Source organism: Canis lupus, chromosome X (genome assembly GCF_011100685.1).
Source record: "Canis lupus familiaris isolate Mischka breed German Shepherd chromosome X, alternate assembly UU_Cfam_GSD_1.0, whole genome shotgun sequence".
Classification (NCBI taxonomy): domain Eukaryota; kingdom Metazoa; phylum Chordata; class Mammalia; order Carnivora; family Canidae; genus Canis; species Canis lupus.
The window spans coordinates 895,737-919,163 of NC_049260.1; the positions used below are offsets into that span (position 1 = coordinate 895,737).

The 23,427-nt window shown below is 58.1% G+C and overlaps 1 protein-coding gene across 2 annotated transcripts in view; it reads right to left on the bottom strand.

The window, feature by feature from the left end:
• Positions 1 to 4,683: 4,683 nt before the first annotated feature.
• The window catches only part of P2RY8 (P2Y receptor family member 8), a 36,892-nt gene continuing 18,148 nt past the window's right edge, over positions 4,684 to 23,427 (bottom strand). For both annotated transcript variants that reach the window (XM_038586715.1, XM_038586716.1), the window contains exon 2: positions 4,684 to 8,002. In XM_038586715.1, the coding sequence (XP_038442643.1) occupies positions 6,898 to 7,974 (1,077 nt within the window). In that variant the 5' untranslated portion in view covers positions 7,975 to 8,002 and the 3' untranslated portion in view covers positions 4,684 to 6,897. The remainder of the gene's footprint in view (positions 8,003 to 23,427) is intronic.

Below are 23,427 nucleotides of genomic sequence, written 5' to 3' on the forward strand. Positions count from 1 at the left end.
CGTGGGGGGGCGGAGACGGGGGTCCCCGGGAGGAGGTGGGAGGGCGGAGGTGGGGCTCCCCTGGGAGGTGCCCGGGAGGAGGCGGGGGGAGCGGAGACGGCGAGGGGGGCTCTCAGGGAGGAGGGAGGAGGTAGGGGGAGCGGAGATGGCGGTGGTGGCGGGCGGGGCGTCGGGGCAGGGGTTCCCCCGGGAGGCGGAAGAGTGTGGCCGCGAACCCTGCGGCACGGAGACGGGTGAGCAGGTAGGCAGGGCGGTAGACGGACACGATCTCCCCTGCTGAGGCTAAGGGGGGACCTGCGCGCCACCACTACTGACATTTGGGGTCCATGGCTCATTTTTGTGGGGGCGTCCTGGGCACACCGGGGCATGGGGCGCCTGCGCGGCTTCCGCCACTAGATGGTGCTGCCTTCTCTTCAAGCTGTGACCACGGAATGGTCTGCGGTGCTCCAGGTTCCCTGGGGACAGAGGAGGCCTCGGTGGAGGACCCTGACCGGAGATAGACATGGTTGATCGATGACTGGTTCATTGATATGATGGATGACGCATGGATGGTGGATGGAGAGATGGTGGGTGGGTGGGGAGGTAGGACGGTGCCTACGCACAGAAGGTGCATGGATAGAGCGGATGGGTGCCTGGATGGATACGCGGTGGCCGGACGGATGGACACGGATGTGACGGGGACACAGACAAGCGTCTGTCCTGCCAGGCTTCTCCGCCCCGGGCACTGCCGGCATCAGGGGCTGCATGACCGTGTGAGGCGGGGCGTCCCGGGCACGGCCGACGGCTGAGCACTGTCCCCGTGTCCGCCTGCCAGATGACACCAGCGCCCCGCGCCGTTGTGACCACCGGCGTGCCCCGGCGACTACGCACACGTGCCCACCACGCCACACTGCACACCTGTATGTGCGTGTCCGTGTGCAGGTGTCCGTGTATATGCGGCGCAGGCGCGTTTGGACACGACCACTGATGACGCGTTTGGCTGCCGTTGTTACGTCTCTGCTTCGTCCCCTTCAGTGTTCTGTGCGGACCCATGTCCCGTGAGGCAGTGGATGGGGGCTCAGAGCAGGCCGAGGCGCCCAGAGCCCGTGTGGGGTACAGAGGGGGACGCGGAGTGAGCAGGGGTGCGGGGGGCCGGGGTGGGGGTCGTGGGCCGGGGAAGCAGCTCCCAGAGCCTGGGGACCCTCAGCACGGATCGCAGGGGCCCCCGTCCCGTCCCGGGGGCTGTCCCCACAGAGGGCCGGAGAACCAGAGCAGCGGCCACAAATATCCCGCATCTTTCAGAAGTCGGGGCGGGCCAGGCCGAGCTTTCCCTGGCCCCGTCGTTTCTGTGCGCGGGCCCGCGTCTCATTTAGGGCCGGGCTGCTGTGCGGTGCTTTTAGGCTCGCGGGGAGGCTGCCCACGTAGCACAGCGTGTCCCCGCACACCCGTCCCGCCCTCCCCTATCCTGCTGACAACATCGTCGCATCACCTGGTGCATCGGGGGCAGGTGAGGACCAACAAGGGCGCGTCCCCAGATGCAGGAAGGGGCCCCGGCAGGTGTGGGATCGGGCTCCGGGGACAGGTGCCAGCAAGGCTCAAGCCCAGGGTGGTCCGCTCCCCAGCTCTGGGACCCCGGAGGAGTCCCTCCACCGCTTTGTGCCTCAGTTTACTCCTCTGCAAAGTGGACCCAACAGCTGCCCCATCGTAGGAGCTTATGCATGTGACAGACCGGGGGATGCCCGGGTGTGGGGTTGATGCTCTGCTTGCTGCCCGTTGTGTGGGGTTGACCCGGGAGTCCCCGAAACCAGCCGAGCCATCACACAGCGTGTCCCCGTCCCAAGCCCTCACCCTGTACCTTCACTTGCATTTACTCCCTCCCTGGAGGTACCTTCACGGCGTTGAAAGGCAACCTCGGCGACATTTACCAAGGCACACAGAGGTCCAAAGAGGTCAGCCCCCCCCCACCAAAAAAAAGCAGCCAAGGTCAACCTTGGCTCAGCAAGTCAGCCTGAGCCCGGTTACGTCGTAGGTGGCCGGATAACTGCGGCATTCTCACGTCTTGCTAAGTGTGGGAGGCGTTTTCCGGGCTGTGGTTTCCAGAAAGAGCGCACGGTTGAGGGTAGAAAGACATTCCCGGCGCCTTGTGATAGACACCGGGTTCTAGACGTTCCGATCCTTCAGCGTCATCCGATCCTTCAGCGTCATCGTCAACACCAAGGGTGTATGACCCCGCTGACGTCGCCAGGGCAGGAAGGACACGGGTGCAGAAGCAGAGATTGCGCGTGTGCTTGCCCGAGGCTGGCCGTCGGGGTGGGGAGCACACGGGCGTTGGACGTCTCTTTGGGGCGACGGGAATACCCCAGAGCTGCCTTGTGGTGTTTCTGGGACAGCTCTGCGAGCGGACCACAGGCCAGTGAACCGTGCGGTGGCTCGAGCCGGGGGCCGCGGTGCTCGGGGACCCAGGGACACACAGACGGACACGTTGTGCGTGACCGCGCGTGTATAGCAGGTGTCACCTGTGTAGGGACGGCAAGCAGATGCTGGGCGGCGGGCCTGGGGTTGTCACAGCCTCCGTGCCGCAGGATGAAGAGTTCTGGACGCGGATGTTGGGGACGGTGGCACAGCGCCACGGATGTGTTTGCGACCAGTGACCCGACGCCGTCACAGGGTTAACACGGTGGATCTTGTGTCTCTGTATTTTATCACAATATACAAAGAAATACTCGGAAGGAAAAGATAAGAGAAAAAAAGGACAGATACGCTGGGAATGTTTGCTTCTTCCGTGTTCAGCGCTCTGGAGAGGTGACTCTGGGCAGAAATCGATGGTTTTGTGTGACGTTTACCGGAACGCCTCTTTTTTTTTTTAGTGTAGATATTTTCAAACAGGCTCATAGGAAGGAGAATTATCGAATGGAAGCCCACATTCCCTTCACCCATCATCAGTGCTCAATGTTCTGCCATTTTTCTTCCAGTCCCCCAAATGTGTTTGCAAGCTCACGTACATGGATGTGTGTGTGCAAGTGGGAGTGCGTGCATGGATGGATGCCCACACGTGTGCATGCGTGGATAGGGTACCTTGTGTGCATGTGTGTATGCATGGATGGATACGTGCATGCATGCATGTATATGGGTGCACACGGGTATTTGTACATGTATGTGTGCGTACATATAAGAGTGTGCATGTGTGTATAGGGTACATTGTGTGTACCCGTGTGTGCATGTATGTGTGTGCATGGATGGATATCTGCGTGCATGTGTGTATATGGGTGCACGTGGGTATGTGTGTGCATGTATGTGTGTGTGCATATAAGAGTGTGTGCATGGATGGATGCCACATGTGTGCATGCATGGATAGGGTACCTTGTGTGCGTGTGTGTGTGCATCTATGTGTGCGTGCATGAATGGATGCATGCATGTATATGGGTGCACACGGGTATGTGTGTGCATGGATGGATGCCCACACGTGTGCATGCGTCGTTAGGGTACATTGTGTGCATGTGTGTGTGCATGCATGTGTGTGTGCATGGATGGATATGTGCATGCATGCATGTATATGGGTGCACACGGGTATGTGTCTGTGCATGTATGTGTGCGTGCATATAAGAGTGTGTGCATGTGTGTATAGGGTACATTGTGTGTACCCGTGTGTGCATGTGTGTGCGCATGGATGGATATCTGCATGCATGCGTGTATATGGGTGCACATGGGTATGTGTGTGTGCATATAAGAGTGTGTGCATGGAGGGATGCCCACATGTGTGTGTGTGGGTAGGGTACGTTGTGTGCACGCATGTGTGTGCATGTATGTGTGCATGCATGGATGGATACCGCGTGCATGTGTGTATATGGGTGCATGATGTGCATGCATGTATAGGGTACATTGTGTGCATGGGTGTGTGTGCACGGATGGATGAGTGCATGCCTGTATATGGGTGCATGCAGGTGCGTGGATGCCCACACGTATGCATGCACGTACATGGGTATATCGTGCATATGTGTGTGTCCATGGGTGGATGCCCACACGCATGCATGAATGTGTGTATGCGTGCATGAGCACATGAATGGATGGACACCTGCATTCACGCATGTGTGTACATGGGTACATGCATGTGCGCATGCCTATGAGTGCATGGAGGATGGATGCCGACATGCATGCGTGTGTATATGGGTGCATTGTGTGCATGTACGTGCAGACACGTGTGTGTGTGGATGGATGCCCGCATAATGCACGAACGTGGGTCCATGCGTGTGCACGCATGTGTCTGCTCTGGTATTTTAAGCCAAGCATCAAACGTCATATCATGAGACACATGGACATTTACACACGTATCTCTTACAAAAAAGGATTTCTTTCTTGTTAAAGCGCCACCGTCCCAGGCAACAAACCCTCGATGGCATCGCGCGCCCTCTGCGGGCTGTGTTGCCCCGACGCAGGCCGCGTGCTTCCCAGCACCCCGACTCGGAGAAGAGCCTTGAGGTTGGAGGCCCCAGGGTCTGGCCGAGGGCAGCGTGCGCTCCAAAGCGACGTGGGCACCGTCGTTGGACAGCAGGGGGCTCCGAGGTCAGAACGGGGAACGTGCTCACCTCCCGAAAGGGGAGAAAATGGGGTGGCGCCCGGGTGTTAGGTGTCGGGCGCCCCTGCCTCTCCTGCAGCAGGAGCCCAATCCGGGCATCACATCTTTCCAGAAAGCCCCCAAGCCGTGCGTACCCCCAACACGTCATACTTTTATTTGATACTTAACAGGCAGACAGGTGGAGTTTCTGGGGCGCACACGCACATACGCACACACACGAGGCACACGCGGTCGGCGTGTCCAGCCAGCAGCAAGGCCCGTCCTGGCATTTCGGGCTCCAGCACAGACTCCGTGGCACGAAGCCGCGACCTCTGCAGCTGGGAAGAGGCCCCGTCCCCCAGCTAATGCGGCCGCTGCCCGCTTGCAGGACGGTGACCCCGGGGCCAGTCCCCTCTGTCCCCCCGACGGCTTCGGGGCCCTGACATCCTGCAGCGGCGGACGATGTTATGTAGACGGGCTTCCTCCCGTTCACGCCGTGAGCTACTCCGTGCGGCTGCTTTGAGGTTCTCACAGCTTCTGCGCAGCGGACAGGCCAGGCCCACGCCCAGAGCGCAGGTGGGGGCGTCCTGCTGGCTCAGGACGTCCGGCCCTGGATGCTGCTGCCTCGAAGATGCTTTCTAGGGTTTAAGACAGTCGGGGGACGTGCTTACTTGGTCGCAGAATCTAGGTTGCTAAGGCCAGGCTTCTTGGAGTCACCTGGGCCTCCCCCCACCCCCCCAAGCCCTCCCAGGTAAATGCCTCTGCAAGTAAGTCTCAAGGGGTCTCTCCGAAGGGTCCTTATGGTGGCCTCGGACTCTGTGCTCACAGCTGGGCATTCAGGACCAAGTGGCTTGGATGCCATCCCCGGCGGGGACCTTCCGGGTGCAAGGCGGTGGGTGATGACCATGGTGACAGTGTCGACAGGCCCCCAAAGCCGAGTCTCAGGCCCCAGGGGCACGCGCAGCCCGGGCTCGCCCACTTTCAACCTGCAGGGGCGCAGGGCAGGGGTGGGAACGTGGGTCTCGTCCCAGGGCCACACTCTCCTCCCGCGGGAGCCGCGCGTGCGTCTCCGGTTACTCCCCGGAGCAGGTGCCCTGTGAAGGGCGGCGTGTGCATGGCGTTGGACTCCACGCGGGGACGTCACCGTGTGCAGAAGGGCATCGAGGGCACGGGGCATCTCCGGTGCCACCACGCCGGGGACCCTCCTGGAGGCTCTGTGCCCCGCATTCACCCCGCGAGTTACGAAGGCCAACCCCGGAGGCCACGGCTTGTCTCATCTTCCGGAGAGCCCTGCACACCACATCCCGTCCCAGCTCTGGAGACTGGACATCTCAGGTCCAGGGGGGCCAGAGCGCTGAGGTCCACGGGCTCCGGGGAGGGTCCCTCCCGCCTCTTCCAGTGCCTGGGGCCCCAGGCATCCCCGGGGTTGGTGGCCGCGTCCCTTCCGTCTCCGCCTCCGCCCTCACGGGGCTCCTCCTCTGCGTCTGCAGCTCCTCTCCTGTCTCTTCCTGTCGTTGGATTTAGGGCCACCCCGATGCAGGAGATCACGTTCTGAGCTCCTGGACGGACACGGGTTTGGGGTCACTACTTGGTCCCGGAGAGCCTTGGGCACTCATACATGTAGGGTCGGTGGTCTGGCCAGGTGCCCGGGTCCCAGAGGGCTCCTTGGGCGAGGCGAGGTGCACGAGGTCAGCTCACACCCTGGGAGGACTCGCACGTGGCTCAGCGGCTGTCACCCGGGGGGAGGAGGAGGCTGAGAACCGTCCGGAGGGCGCCTCGGGGCCTGGAGATGTCCGGGACCCCAGTGGTGGCAGCAGCCGGCCATCGTTGTTCATGGAACTCGTCGTCAGCAGCCTGTGCTCCAGCCGGAGGCTCTCCACCCGCGCCTCCTGCGTGGTTGCCCGCCGTGTGCGGACGTGGGGAGTTGTGACATTTTGGGGAACGTGAGCCTGGAGGAACCAGAGTCACCAACCCGTTTGGAAGCCCTTGTGGTTGCTCCTGGCTGGCGGGGGGGCCCTTTGCCATAGCAGCGCGGGGAGGGGGTGCTGGTGAGCTCCGGGAGCACAGAGGTCAACAGGGGCACGTCTACCCGTGTCTGGGGTCACGCACACTGACTGAGGCTGCTCTGCACACGCGGTCCAGGCTGTCCAGGGTCTCCAGCAGCAGGAGCACAGAGCAAGGCCGGCGGACGCTGGGGACCCCGGGGACCCGGATGGGCCGGCTGAGTGCGTGGTCAGGGTGGGTGCTGGGCATCAGGGAGCCGGCACCGTGCGTCCTGCACCGCTGCAGCGCCGTCCGTCCCCGCGCGCCCCGTCCCCCAGCGGCGGCCTGTGTGCACCTGCAGCCCCGGGGGGGCGGCGCGGGGCTCAGAACACGCTCTCCTGCCTCCTGAGGGCCGGCCGGCCCGGAGCCTCCAGCCCGTCGCCGTGGCCGCTGGACATGGAGCGCGCCGACAGCGTCCGCGGCGAGAACAGGCTGTCGCGCCCCGCGTCCCGGCAGGTGGCCGGCAGCGGCCCGTAGCCCAGGTAGCGCCGCAGACGCAGCTGGAACTCGCGGGAGGCGAAGTAATACACGAAGGGGTCCAGGCAGTTGTTGACGCAGCTGAGGCACAGCGTGAGCTTGTACACGTGGTAGTAGCTGCGGCCCAGGAAGAGCCGGCTCACCATGTGCACCAGCAGCACGAAGTTGTTGGGCGCGAAGCAGGTGACGAAGGCCAGCAGCACCACGAAGGCCAGGCTGACGGCGCGGCGGCGCTGGCCGCGGCCCTGCGGGTCGGAGGCGCGCAGCAGCGTCAGGATGGTGGCCGTGTAGCAGGCCACGGTGACCACGAAGGGGATGAAGAAGAGCACGATGAAGAGCGTGAAGAGGAAGATGGCCCACATGGCCACGCTGGGCAGCATGGTGGACTTGAGCACGTCGAAGCAGGTGACGATGCCCAGCTCCTCCACGGCGTAGGTGAGGTCGGTGCGCGCCAGCGGGGACAGCGCCACCAGGAGCAGCAGCCACGCGGCGGCGCAGGCGGCCACGGCGTAGCGGCGGCGGCGCCAGGGCGCGGAGGCCAGCGGGTACACGACGCCCAGGAAGCGCTCCACGCTGATGCACGTCATGGTGAGGATGGACGAGTACATGTTGGCGTAGAAGACCACGGTGACCACGTTGCACAGCACCTCGCCGAACACCCAGTGGTTGCCGTTGCGGTGGTAGTAGATCTGGAAGGGCAGCACGCTGGCCAGCATCAGGTCCGTGACGCTCAGGTTGATCATGAACACCACGGACGGGGACTTGGGCCCGATGTGCCGGCACAGCACCCACAGCGAGAACAGGTTGCCCGGGATGCTGACCACCGCCACCAGCGAGTACACCACGGGCAGGGCCACCGCGATGACGGGGTCGCGCAGCATCAGGATGGTGGCGTTGTCCGGCCCCGACACGTTCATGTCCATGGTGGCGCCGGTGCCGCGGGACGCGGGTCTGCAAGGCAAGGGGCGCTTGGGTGAGGGATGCGGGTGGGGCTGCCCCGGGCGCTCCCCGCACTTCGCGGCCACACCAGGGCCCGGAGCGGTGCGGTGCTTCCCCATGGAAGCCCGGGGGCGTTCGCACACGGCAGCATGCCAAGGGACTGACCCGGTTTCTGGGTGCAAACCCTGGCCGGGTGGGGGGGGCACCCCGGAGCGCGCTGGCTACGACTGCTGCCCTGGATGGCCGCTCAGGGGCACTGTGCCACCGCCTCGACACCCGCCACCTGCCCCGCGGGCACCCTGTGCGGGGCGGCCCTGCTTCCTCCGCCCTTGCGCCTCACGGGATGCAGTGGCTCAGCTCCCCAGCAGCGGGGACTCTGATCTTGGGGGATCATCATCACCGATGGGGTGGGGGGGTTGGAGACCCCGACGGGGCTCTGGGAGGGCGCATGCACACTGCACGGTGCTCATAGGTGATGGCGGGGGGGGGGGGGGGGCTTTGGAGACCCTGACGGGGCTCTGAGAAGGGCCCACGCACACCCGCAGGGTGCTCATCACCGCCGGGGTGGGAGGGGCTTTGGAGACCCCAACGGGGCTCTGGGAGGGGCACACGCACACCGTGCAGGGTGCTCATCACCGACTGGGGGGGGCTTTGGAGACCCCGACGGGCTCTGGGAGGGGCGCACGCACACCGTGCAGGGTGCTCATCACCGACTGGGGGAGGCTTTGGAGATCCCAACGGGGCTCTGGGAGGGGCGCACACCCGCAGGTTGCTCATCACCGACTGGGGGGGGGGGCTTTGGAGACCCCAACGGGGCTCTGGGAGGGGCGCACGCACACCGTGCAGGGTGCTCATCACCGACTTGGGGGGGCTTTGGAGATCCCAACGGGGCTCTGGGAGGGGCGCACACCCGCAGGTTGCTCATCACCGACTGGGGGGGGGGGCTTTGGAGACCCCAACGGGGCTCTGGGAGGGGCGCACGCACACCGCGCAGGGTGCTCATCACCGACTGGGGGGGGCTTTGGAGATCCCAACGGGCTCTGGGAGTGGCGCACGCACACCGCGCAGGGTGCTCATCACCAACTGGGGGGGGCTTTGGAGATCCCAACGGGGCTCTGGGAGGGGCGCACACCCGCAGGTTGCTCATCACCGACTGGGGGGGGGCTTTGGAGACCCCAACGGGGCTCTGGGAGGGGCGCACGCACACCGCGCAGGGTGCTCATCACCGACTGGGGGGGGAGCTTTGGAGATCCCAACGGGCTCTGGGAGTGGCGCCCGCACACCGCGGGAAGCCCCTCTTCCATCCCAACGGCCCAGCACAGCACCCCGTCCCTCCCTCACGCGAACGTCCACGACCACGGGGAGGGGTGGAGGGAAGAGTGCACACGTGTGTCACCTGATTGCTCCACATCTGAGCTTCAAGGCCACGACGCACACGCACCTGCTCAAGGTACCGCGGCCGTGCACCTGCCCCGACGAGCACACGCTCGCCTCCCGTGTGGCTTCAAATCCCCCAGGCCCCGGCCTCTCAGAGCGCTCACAGCACTACGGAACCTGGACTCGCAGGTACGCAGGTCGGGGCCCTGTCCCCACGGCCACCCGAGCCTCACCTCTGCGTGCTGTTCTCGGCCGCCCCCACGAGGCACCCTTCTGCCTGCTGGTGGAGCCCAGGGGCGCAGGGGAGCAAGTGTGCCGGGAGAGGTGGACCCTACCTAGACGGGTGGCTGATGCGCCCACGCGGCCGGGCTACAGCGCGCGCCAATGCAGCTGGGTGTGCATGAGGTGGTGGCCATGCAAGGGTTTCATGACTGTGGCCCCCGGAGCACAGGCAGCCGCCTTGAAGGAAAGAGGCGATGCTGTAGCCCGTGGTGGGCCTCGTCTCATCAGGGGAAGGCCCGAGGGCGCAGCCAGGTTTCCCAGAGGAGAAGGTGTTCAACTTCCAGACGCCGGAGCTCTCTCCTGAGGCTCCCGCCCGCCTCCTGCCCGCAGATGTCACGCTCACACCGCGCAGCCGTGTGGGCCAGGCCTTGACGGAAGGTTTTCTGTATCTGTATATGCCTCCATACGTGCAGGTCCACACTCACGCACACACGTGTTCTATTGTACATGTTTATACATGTGCGTGCACAGACACATGGCCTATTGTGTGCGCATTGCGTCGCATGTATGTGCACATGCGTATTGTGTGTATATGTACGTGTGCACACATCCAGGTGCATGCATGTACGTACACGCACATTCTCTTGTGTATTTATCCTGTCGCATATGTACGCACGATACACGGACACGCGCATCTTGTTGTGCATTTACCTTCCCGCAGACGCGTGCATGCATATTGTGTCGCATATGTGTGTACGTGTGCACGTCCTGGTACACATTAATCCTATCGCGTACATGCATGTGTACACACACACATCTTAACTGTGTATTCACCGTATGGCATATACATGCACGTATATGGACACACACCCTACTGCATGTTTATCCTGTTGCAAACACAAGTATGCACACACACACGGCGATCCTGCATGCATGCTATTCTTTTATATACACGCATGCGTATTATGCCGTAAATACATGTAGGTACACGCACATCCTCCTGCGTATTTAACCTGTCGCATATGCACGTGTGAATATACACACCCACGTCCTATTGTATATTTGTTGTCACGTGCATATGTATGCATACACGTATATCCTAGTGCATATTTATCCTGTTGCAAATAGGTGTGTACACGCAGCCTACTCTGCACGCATTCGACTGTATTTACATCCATACACACATATGATGTTGTAAATACATGTATGCACACACACGTCCTATTGTGTATTTATTGCATATGTATGTGCACACGCATTCTATCGCATATGTACCCTCTTTCATGAAGATGTACCTGTAGCCACACGTATGCCCGGTCATATACGCATTCTATTGCATACATGTAGCCTATTACATGCACGTTTGTATACACACACATGCAATCCTCTTGAATATTTGTCCTGTTGCACATAAATGTATATACACACACACATACCCTATTGTGTGTGCATTCATATGTATGTACACATCCAGATGCATGTATTGCGTGCACGTCTTACTGCATCTACATGTATGTATTTCTACACACACATCTACCCTGCCATTTGTATATATACATATGCACACACCCACCTTATTGCATATATGTGTATTTATATGTGCACACATATATATACCCTATGGTGTGTTCAGAAGTGCACACACACATCCTATGGTGTGTTCATATGTGCACACACACATATATCCTATATGTATCCTGCCTATGCAGAAGCTCACAGCACACGCGCGTATATTCTCTTACTTCACATCCTACTTTCCACATCTGTGTCTATATAGGCACAGGCATGTGTCCTCCGGCACGCGTGTCCTATTGCACTTAGACGTGGTATGGCGGCGCTCTGTCCGTACATATGTACGCAGCCTGCAGCTGCAGCAGCCCTGTACGTATAGGCACACTCACAAGCCACCTATGGACGTCAAAGCCATGTGCATCCATCTGCAGCCTTTCGGGTCTGCTTCTCCGGAGAACCCGCGGGGATGCAGCGAGGGTGGCCTGCAAGGGGCCTCGTGGGCGCTGGGAGACAATGACCAGGTGTTCATTATCTTAGTCCTGATTCTCCCGTAGGAGACAGGGGACAGCCCCACGTGCCCCTCACCGGCACCCCCACAGCAGACGGTGGGCGTGGCCACAGCTCTGGCCTCTGACCTCTCTCCCCAGGTCTCTGCAGAGGCCCGTCCCATGAGGACATAGGTGCTGCTCCTGGGGGACGGGGTCTCCTCTGACGGTGCATGTCGCCCCGGGACCCCAGGTGCCGTGCATGCACACCCTGCCCGGGACCTCTGCACCCAGGGCGCCTGCCCCGTGCTGCCGTAGGCCGTCCTGGGTGAAGGTCCCTGGGCCTTCATTTGCATTGAGGTGAGACATGTCCAGATGCCTCCCCAAGGGCTTCCCTGCCGCGCTCATGCAGACACCTTCTCTGCTGAAAACCCCGGTGCGGTGCATCCCGCGGAGCCGCGCCCCCTGCAGCGCCCAGGCAAGCACAGGTGGACACAGACCGAGGCCGCTTCTCTGCAGAATTGCAGCAAAATCATTCTTTGCCAGGAGGCACTTTTCTGGGCAGCTCCACGGCACCTTCCACGGCTTACGTGTCTATGTGCATCTTTGCAACAGGGACCCGGCATCATGCTGGGGCCTGGCGTAGACACGGGTGCTCAGTCCCAAGGTCTAGACACAGAGTCCAGCTCCTGGCTCTGCAGCTTGACCCACCCGGGACCTCGGGCACGTCCCCGGTGCCGCACGCCCAGTGCTTCTGGAGCTCTGCAGGGCAGGCACGGAGCTCCCCGCCAGCTGCAGGTGCCGCGGGACGGGGCCTTGAGGTGCAGATGCCCCTGAACATGGGCTGGAGTCCCTGCAGGGGGACCCTGGACACCGAGCCCCCTCTGCCAGCTGATTCGGCTTGACTATCTCGCGGCCTGATAAAGCGCACAGAGAAGTGTACAAACCTGCACACCCCTGCTCCGGGGGAGCCCGGCAGCAAAGGGACCCCCACCCTGGGGCGCCGGGCTCATGGTGGACACATGGTGGCATGGGCCTCAGAACACAGGAGGGCGCCCCAGAGATGGCGCCGGCCTCCCCCGGGGGCCCTGCTGCGCCCTCTGTCGCCGTGATGCCCACCAGCCTGGGCACTGGCCGCCACGTCCTAGGGCAGTCCCTCCGGGGGTGTCTGCTTGCAGGCCGCTGGAGAGCCCCAGACACGGCCTTCGGGGCCCATCTATGTGCCCCTCCGCTGCCCCGGGGGGTGGCGTGGCTTCCTGCCGCGGAGGCCTGCCACCTGCCACCCGCATCTGCACGGACAGGTTCCTCAAACCGGCTTAAAAACGGCCCCGGGTTTCACTTTGACTGTGATGCTTTCTGCTCTGCTCATGGGGTGGCTCCTACTGTCACCCGGTGGCCACCTCCATCCACGGAGCCGGGGGGGGGACACACACCAATGCCTCGCAGGGTGCAGAGCACGAGCAGGGACGACACTCTGTGCTCTGGGGACATGCAGGTCGCACGCACGTGTGCACCACGGGGATGCGTCCACGGCCAGGTGCCGAGCAAGTGTCCTGGGGCACAGACGGACGTGCACGCAGGAAACCAGCCCCTGGGAACGCCGAGCCTTCCCGCATGGGGTGGGAATTGGGGGTGGGAAACTGTTTCCCTTTCTGCTTCCGGAGGCGAGCGCAGCAAAGAGGGCCGAGCTGATCTATTGTTGTCCCCCCAGGTGGCGGCCCGGGAGGCGCCCATTTGCATGCTGTGCAGCCGAGTTGAAAGCAGAGGTGCGCACGCGGCAGGTGGCAGAAGATGACACCCCAGCTCCCATGTGTCATCTCAGGACGACAAGCAGCCCGCTGTGGCTGCACAGCCCCCGCTGCGGCCTCGGGGTGTCTGGGCCCCTCCAGCGTGCCCTCCGGCCCAGCGCCACGGGTGATTAATAAAGAAATCAGCTCTGCAGACCCGGCTCCTGTGACACACGGGCACTTGTGGTTTGGGCCCGGCTGGTGGCGGCGGGTGGGCGGCAGGATGGAAATTTTACCAACGGAGCAAAAAGCGGGCGAGCGGAGGGGGCTCCTGCAGAGGGGCCTCGGCGGGCGGCCGGTCAGCCTGTGCCCACAGGAAATGCCCGCGGTGTCAGCGCCGGGGCACCAACGGCCGACGGGCTCAGGCCTGGGTCGGCCGGATGCCCCTCATTTCTTTAAAAAAAAAAAACTTTTTTTTTTGGTGTTCACACCTTCACTGAGATATGATTTACATATGGTCAAGTTCACCCGTTTGAAGTGGACAATTCTGTGGTTTTGAACGTCTTCGCAGATGTGCCGGCAGGAGCACAATGCGACCCCTGAAGGAAAGCCGGGCGCCGGGGCCACGTCCTCGCCGCCGCCCCCAGCCCCCGGAGGGGTCGCACGTCCACGTCCTGGGTCTCCCCGGATGTGCCTGTTCTGGAGCTTCACCGACGCGGGATCGCACGCTCCGTGCTCGCCGGCGTCTCCGAGAGCGTCGTGCTCTCAAGGCCCATGCTGGGGGCAGCAGGTGTCAGAGCCGGGGTCCCTTCGGTGGCTGAGGCGCCATTCGGTTCATCCATCCTTCCGTGGATGGGTCGCGTCAACCTTTTGGGGTTGTTCCTGCTGCTTGGTGACTGTGAACAGGGCTGTTGGTTTTACCCGCAGCCCGGACACGCCCCACCCCACGCGAAGGCTCACAACACGGAGCACAGGGGGTCCTTTGGGTCAGTTGAGGTGACGCTGACTCAAGGGTCTGGGGAAAAGCAGAGGGCAAATGGGTGAAGAGCATCAGTGACTCAAGCTCTTGAGAGCTCCTCTCAGGGCCCCCGAGCGTCCTTTCACTGTCAGGACTCGTGTTTCCTGAGCCCTGGGGGCCGGCCCAGGTGCTGCGCTCACGGCGGGGACAGGAAGCCACCGGCCAGCCCTTGCACTGCAGGCTGGTCTCCCTTCGGGGTGTCTTGGTTCTTGGCAGCCCTCACGTGGTGCCGTTGCAGGATCCAAATGCATGGTGGCTTTTGAACGGATATTCATCCTCCCCAGCTCTGGAGACCAGAAGTCGGAGCTGCAGGTGGGCAGGGCTGTGCTCCCTCCGGAGGCTCCGGGGAGGGTCCCTCCTGCCTCTTCCAGCATCTGGGGCCCCAGGCGTCCCTGGGCTGGTGGCCACGTCCCTCCTGTCTCCGCCTCCATCCTCACACGGGCTCCTCCTCTGTGTCTGCGGCTCCTCCTCTGTCTTTTCCAAGGACCCCTGTCGCTGGACGTAGGGCCACCTCATCTCAAAGCCTTCATGTCATCCCATCTGCAAACACCCTATTTCCAAACAAATCACATTCCCAGGTTCTGGGGGCCACGTCTTCGGGGGCCCCCACTCAGCCCACCGTACGAGGTGTCAAGGAGGAGAATATTCCTAAGAGCTGTTTGTAGTATTTTCTGGATCCTCCACCTTCAACGGACAGACAGAAGTGTCCGTCAGGAGTGACTTCTCTTGAGGCGTCATCAGCATGGGAACCACCCTCCGAGACCCAGCCAACTGGGTGCAGCCAACTGGGGCTGACCCTCGGAGCACCCGAGGGCCGTGCTCCCGGCTACAGCGATGGCCCCGCCAGTGCCGAGAGGACTCGGGACGCCCAGCCTGGGGTTTGGAATCTGACCATGACACCCAGAGGTTCTGGGCATTCACACGTGGCCCTCGGGAAGCTGTGCACCCCCTCACCAGCCTCGTCTGGGACACCACCTTCTTGCCCAAACCCCGAGACATGCCCAATGTCTGTCATGTGATTCAGGAGAGGAAGCTGCTGGGTTTTCTGGTCAACCATGGGCCACTCACCAAAGACACAAGAAAGTCTGCGGTTGTCGTGGGCTGAAAGGTGCCTCCCCCAAATGCATGTGTTGAAGTCCTAATTCCTCGGACCTCAGAAAGTATGTGACCTTCGTTAGAAATAGACTGTGCAAGTTATCCAATTAGGATGGGACCAGACTCCAGTATGCCTGGCGTCTCGATGAAAAGGGGGAAGTCTGGACACAGACAGGCACATGGGGAGGACGCCATGTGGAGATGGAGGCAGAGATAGTGTTGATGCTATGGTCCACGGGAGGCCCCACCCCTGGGTCATCTATCTATCCATACATCTGTCCCTGTCTCCTTTTCTCTCTCCCTTCATCCATCCATCCATTCATCCATCCATCCATCCATCCCTCCATCCCTCCATCCCTCCATCCATCCATCCCTCTATCCATCCATTCATCCATCCATCCATCCATCCAATGATCCATTCTTATCTTCTATACATCCATTGGTCCACCCCACCTGTCCATCCATCCAACCATCCATTCATATTTTCTATCATCTATCTATCCATCCAACAATCTACTTATCCATCTATCCATTCATCCCTCCATCCATTCTTATCTTCTATAATCTATCCATCCATTCATTCATCCATCCATCTGTCCATCCATCCATCCATCCTTCCATCCAACAATCTACTCGTCAGTTCAACCATCCAGCCATCTATCCATCTATATCATCTATCTATCCATCCATCCATCTACTTATGCATCTATACATCTAACAATCTACTCATCCAACCATCCATCCATCCATCCATCCATCCATCCATCCATCCAACCAACAATCTACTCATCCATTCAACCATCCAGCCATCTATCCATCTATATCGTCTATCTGTTCCATCCATCTACTTATGCATCTATATCTAACAAGCTACTCATCCATTCAAGCATCCATCCATCCAATGATCCATTCTTATCTTCTATACATCCATTGGTCCACCCCACCCGTCCATCCATCCAATCATCCATTCATACTTTCTATCATCTATCTATCCACCCATCCATCCAACAATTTACTCATCCATTCAACCATCCATCCATCCATCCATCCATCCATCCATCCATCCATCCATCCATCCAACCATCCATCCATATCATCTATCTATCTATCTATCTATCTATCTATCTATCTATCTATCTATCTATCATCTCTATCCATCCACCTATTCATCCATCCATCCACCCACCCATTTCGTTGGTGCTGTTTCATGTTGCATTAACATTTTATATCCCTATGTCACAAAATCTTTCCCACGATGCCTTCTATATTTTATACTTTTCTCAGGTTTAAATACCGACTATCTTATATGAAATATGTCTTTCCCATGCTGTAACTATAAAATATTCTCCTTCCTCTTTTCTGACTGCTTTTACAGTTTTTAGTTTCCCGTTGTCATCCTCGGGCTGCTGCCCAAGTGTGTTATAATTGTTCCCTGTGTGCTGTCACACAGAGGGATTGTCATCATGTGTGCGCCTCACCCCAGCCTGGTGTCTGCTGAGCAAATGTATGATGGGATCTAGGAAAACACAAAAAAAATCAGAAACTAATGGTACCTGAGAGATCCCTGAACTCACTGGCCCATCTGAGCTTGACTGTTCCCCCAACTGGGGTTGTAAGCCATCACCTTAAGGTGCTACAGCCTGTGTAGGAGAGAGGAGAGATACCTGCAACCCCAACACCTCCTTAACAGATGTGGACATTGACCAACCGACCCTAGGGTTGACCTGGAGAGGCAAACGACCAACATAATGTTGAAGGAAAAGGATGACTTCACTACTTACTATAAAGCAACAGCAGTGAATACAAGGTGATATTCTCAGAAGAAGACACCAATAGATCAATGGAGTAGAACAAAGGCCCAGAAACAGCCCCATCAATAGAGTCAACTCATCTTTGACCAAAAAGCCAGGGCAATCCACTAGAGCAAAGATAATTTCTTCAACAGATGTTGCTGGACTGACTGGACATCCACATACAAAACCCCGAAACTTAGAAAAAAAAAAAAACACAAAAACCCAAGAATGTAGACACAGATCTTACATCTTTTGGGGGGAAAAAAAAAAGAACTTAAAATGGGTCACAGACCTGAGTGCAAAATACAAAAGTACAAAAGGTCTCCAAAAGAAAAGAGAATCCAGATCATCTCGGGCACGGCGGTCGTCTTTTAGACGGAACGCCAAAGGCATGATGCATGAGAAAGCTAACGGATAGGCCGGACTTGATCAAAATGAAGAAAGGATAATGTCAAGAGCACGTGAAGACAACACGCAGACTCAGAGAAAATATCTGCCAGAGACACATCCAAAAATAAGCTATCTATCTGTCTATCTGTCTATCTATCTATCTATCTATCTATCTATCTATCTATCATATACAAAGAACTGTTAAAAGTCAACGATAAGAGAAGAAATGGCCCCATGTGACCCCTTCTGAAAATGTGCAAAAGATCTGCATGACAGCTCGGCAAAGAAGCCATACGATGGCACGAAGGCCTCCGGGAAGGTGGCCCCCAGGCCCCCAGGGTGCGTCACACGAGCACCCCCATGAGATGGGGTATCCGAATGCCTGGGGTCTGGAAGCGCTGCGAACGGCAAGCGCCAGTCAGGAGGCCTGCGGAAGGGTGGTCTGTGCACAAGGGGCCTTGTGCAGGGGCCCTGTGCCTTGCTGGCGGCCTCCCGGTCACTTTGCGGGCTGTGACAAGCGCTTCTCTGAGTGTGACAGGATACAGCCCATGCCTCCCCACCTCCAGGTCCCCAGTCTTTGTGGACTCGAGTCTCACATTTGCCGCCGCCTCACCTCCCGGCGAACAGTCTGATCTGAGACTTCAAAGGGGTGAAAGAGCGGCAGTCGTGGGGACAGCTGGTGGGTGAGGGCGGGGGGGCGGGCGGGGGACGCGGGCCCGGCCGTCTGCTCAGATCACGGTGCAGGAATCGTCCCCGCTAAGCACACACGCTCACGTGACGGTCTGGTCGCTCTCTGTTCTCCTATTTCCCTCTGCATTGCACAACCCGGAGCGCGCCGTCCGTGACAGGTGATTTGCATGCCGAGGTCTGTCTACACGCGTGTGGACTGTGCAGATTTTAATCTACACCTCATGCAATGCAGCAGCCGCGATCACAATCTTTCCCGCCTTCTGCGTCTTTTTTTTCCCAGGGTGGGACACGACCGGAGGGCGACCTCGCCAACCAGAGACCCGATTCTCTGAAATGCAACCAGCCCCTTGCTTTCTGCTTGCCTGACATTGTTGCTTTTTTTTTTTTTTTTAATTCTTTTCCACTTTCAAGCCGCACCCCCCTATGCACACGTTCCTCAGCCGGGCCGTCTGAGTGGCACCTGCCAAAGCAGCCTCTGTCTGTGAGGCAGGAAGCCGCCGCATGCAGGCATTAATTAACGTGAAGACACATTCCGTGAAAGAAAACCCGGCCGGCCTGGGGCAGGCGGTGAGCTGCCAGGAAATAGCACTTTGCAAGCAGCACATAACAGGAATTTCGGGCACTTCCTACCACAACCGAACTACAAACGCAACTGGGTGAATGTGTCAGAGGGGGTTTTTGCAGAATGAGCCCATGGACGGAGGGGTCGGAGGGCACGCGGTCAACTTGACTAAAGCTGCCCTCTCTTCAACCACGGGGATTCAAATCTTTGCTCTCGGTTAACAGATCGACGTGCCCTGCAAGAGTTTCACCATACCTGGGTTCACGGTACGCGTCCACTTTGCAGCAATGTGGGCTGCGAAGCTGCCAAAGAGAAAAGCAGCCCAACGGACATTTGAGGAGAGACCAAGTCATCCCGAGGGTCTCACGCCTGCCTGACCCCGGGGATGGGCCCCTTCCCTTGTCCTCCTGACTCAAACCCCCAGGGACAGGAGCCATTCCGGGTGACGCGCCCTGGGTATGTGCACGTTTTCCTGCTTTCCACATAGAGTGGGGACCTGTCTCTAGCGGATGGAAGAGCTGCCCAACATGCCGATGGAGACGACACAGGTGCACCCCGGGTGATGTCAGGAAGGGCTTGGCTTCCAGAGAAGGGCCTTTTAAAGAAGGCACCAGGTATGTGTGCAGATCAATATATAGACAATAGAGACAGATAGATGACTGCTGGAACCTGGGGTTAGGTAGACAGGTAAATAGATAGATCATTGATACAGTTAGATGGATGATAGGTAGATGGTTGATAGGTAGATAGAGGATAGGTGATAGATACAAGGATAGATAGATAGATAGATAGATAGATAGATAGATAGATAGATGATGGATGGATGGAAAGGAATAGATGGATAGACAGATATGCAAACATAGATAACAGATACATATTGATGGAGACATGGATAGATGGATAAACAGATAACAGATATAGATAGAGAGATGGAGAGATGGATTGATGAGTAGATATGACGGATGGATGGTTGGGTAGATAGAGCAACAGATAACAGAAAGATGTAGACGGATGAATGGATAAGTGGATGGATAGACGATAGATAAAGAACAGATGGATGAATGGATGAATGGATAAGAGGATCCATGGATGGATGGAAAAGAATAGATAAGAGCAGATGGATAGATATAGAGACATAGATAACAGATAGACATAGATGGACAGGTAGGTGGATGGATGGATAGCTGGTAGATGACAGGTGGGTGGATGATGGCTACAGGTAGACAGGTAGATGACAGACACACAGATGGACTGTGTAGACAAAGAGATGAGGAGGGAGGCACGTCTGCCTCACATAGTTTCCCTCCCTTGCCTCCCTTCAATGCACAGTTCATCATCCTGCTTAAGAGAGACGTCACTTGTTAATTGAAGCTCATCTGCAGGTCCCCCCTCCACAGGTAAAATTGATATGAAATGAGATGTTTATTGTCTCATCAAACAAGCAGGCTCATGACATGAATGAAAGGAAAACTTGGGTGACTTGGGGGTGGGGGAAGGGGAAATCCCCCACGTAGACCCATTTATGGTTTTTTCCATGTGAAATTAATGGCCTGCCCTATGGTGTGGTGTGTCCCATGGGGGGCATGATGGCCTAGTGATGAGAGCCTAGCCTGGGAGGGGATTTGGTTAGTGAGACCTGGGTTCAAGACCCAGCTCTTCCAGTGGGAGCTGGATGGCCCTGGGCAGGGACCGCCCTCTGTGAGCCCAGTTTCCACTGTGGAGGATGGGACAGTATTGCTTTTCTGTGCCTGCGGCAACATGGGGCCACAAGTTGGGAATTTAAAACAATGGGAAAGTTCTCTGTTCCAGCTCTGGAGGCCAGGAGTCCCAAATCAGGGTGTCAGCAGGGCCGGCTCCTTATGAAGGAGGGTTCTATGAGCAAGTGAGCTCTTCCTCAAGTAAGATGGTGAACGGTGCATTGAAGCAAAGGCAGTGGAGGGGGAAGTATTCCACGTGGATGTTCCCACCCACCTATGTAGACTGTGCATGCATCTATGCACCGACATGTGTTACCTGTGTATCATCTACCTGTCATCTCTGCCCATCCATCCATCCATCATCTCCATTCATTCACTATTCATCATCCATCCATCATCCATCCGTCATCCATCCATCAATCATCTCCATTCATTCACTATTCATCATCCATCCATCATCCATCCGTCATCCATCCATCAATCATCTCCATTCATCCATCATCCATCCATCCACCCAATCATCTATCATCTCCATTCATCCATCATAATCATCCATCCATCCATCAGTCCATCTATGTATTTATGTATATATGTATCTGTCATCTCCATCCATCATCCATCCATCCATCTACCCATCCATATGTATCTATCCATCCATCATCTGTGTATCTAATTTATTTACCTATCTCCAACATCTACCATCTCTTTCCATCCATCCCTCATCCATCAGTCCATTTATCTATCCATCTACATCTATTGTTTATCTATCTATCTATCCATCAATTCTATTATCTATCCATCCATCCATCCATCCATCCTATATCTATCTATCTATCATCTATCTATCTATCTATCTATCTATCTATCTATCTATCTATCATCTCTATCCATCTAATCATCATCCATCTGTTCATCCATCCATCCAATCTATGGATTTGTGTATCTATCTCACCATCCATCCATTATCCATCAGTCCATCTGTCCATCTATATGTTATCTATCATCTAACTACCTACCTACCTACCGACCTACCTACCTATCACTTAGCAGTTCTGCTCCTGCGTAAACCCCAAGAGAAATGAAGACCATGTGTCCACACACAAACATGTAGGCCCATGTGCATAACAGCACGATTCAAACCACCCAAAAGGTGGAAACAACCCAAATTTCAATCAACGGGTGGATGCATGAGCAGAAGACGGTCCATGCACACAATGGAATATAACCCAGCCATGAAAAAGGGGTGATGCTCCGACACCCGCTACCACATGATTGGACCTGGAAAACACGATGCTCAGGGAGATAAGCAGACGCTAAAAGCCACACTCTGTGTCATCCTATTTACACGAAACGTCCAGGACAGAGAAGCCCACAGAGAGAGAGCAGGTTGCTGGTCACCTGGGGCTTCCAAGAAAGAGGGGGAGGGGACTGCACTATGGGGATGGGGTCTCCCTGCGGAGGAGAATGTTCTGGAACGAGATACAGGTGGTGGCTGTACACCGTCGTGAATGTACTGAATGCCTCTGAATTGTCTACTTTAACGGGTTGCTTGTGGGCCGTGTGGATTATATCTCAATACAGACAAATGCCTCACGCATGGCGGCAGGGAGAAGCCTGAGGACATTAAGGTTTAACTTCCCTGTGTCCTAGCGGGCTCTCGCACCCGGGTCCTCCTGGCTCCCTGCTCACCGCCCCCCCCCCCGCCCCCCGGTTTGCCCCTCTGAGACTTCCCTCTCTTTGCTCAGGCGTCCCCACCCCTCCGGTCACTGCTGGGGTGTCTGGAGCTGGTCGCCCACGTGTCCTAGCCTGTGGTCACCATGGCCAGTTGAACCCGTGGTGTGACCTGAGCAAAGAGGAAGGGGTGACAACAGCCACCTTCACTCATTACACAACACTTTCTCCCAGGAAGCCGGTGTTTACGGGTTCGAGGTTCCCAGGGGGCTCTGTTGTTCTCATTTCCTTCAATCCCAAGGCCACAGACAGCTACCTTCCTGGCACAGGTCTCGGGGTGACGGGAAGGCTGGGGCGGAGCGCCGGCCCGTGCAGAGCTTGCAAACCCGTTCTGCTAGAGCCGTCCTCACAACACGCGCCTCTAGGAAACAGGCGCACGTCTCCCCTCCTCGGGTGGAGAATCCCACACGCCCTGCGTAGTGATGCGTGAGCCCGGCACGCCGTCCTGTCTCAGCTCTGCCCGTGCCCTGTGTCTAGCTTCAGGGTGTGAACCCCGGGTGGGGGCACAAGTCAGAACACGGAGACACAAGAGCAGAGGGGGTGAGTAGCGTCCCCTAGTCTGGGGAGGCCCCCGGGGATCCCCAGCCTCATGCACACGCAGAAAGGCTTGGGGGAGCCCACGGGCCTTCTGCTGGCACGTCCCTGGGGGGAAGCAGTGAGGCCGGTCCGTGCACAGTGGCTCTGAACACACGTCGCGAGGGATGTTCCCAGCTTCCACCTCGGGCGCACAGGATGCGCTGGATGCCTCCCTCGCGCACCGTGGTGGCCCGGGGCCGAGATGCGCTGTCGGCCCTCCCCGGGGGGACCTGCTCCCCGAGGCGCCACCGTCTCCCTGCCGTTCCTGTGCCAACGCAGCCCATCACCACTCCACGGGCACGGGCCTGGGGTCCCTCCCCGCCGGCCCGCGTGCGCCCTGTCCTCTCTGACACCCGTGCACCTGCACGCGGCATGGAAGTGACGCCGCTGGCTCAGGCTCCCCTCCAGGCCTGGCTGGGTGACAGCTCTGTCCTGACTTTAGACGCGGACACACGGGGCCTTCTCCCTAAACGCAGAGTGGGGGAGTGCAGGCCACACAGCAGGATCTCTAGCATGAGGGAGATGGCGGGGGGAGGGGGACGGGGGACAGAATGAGAGAGGG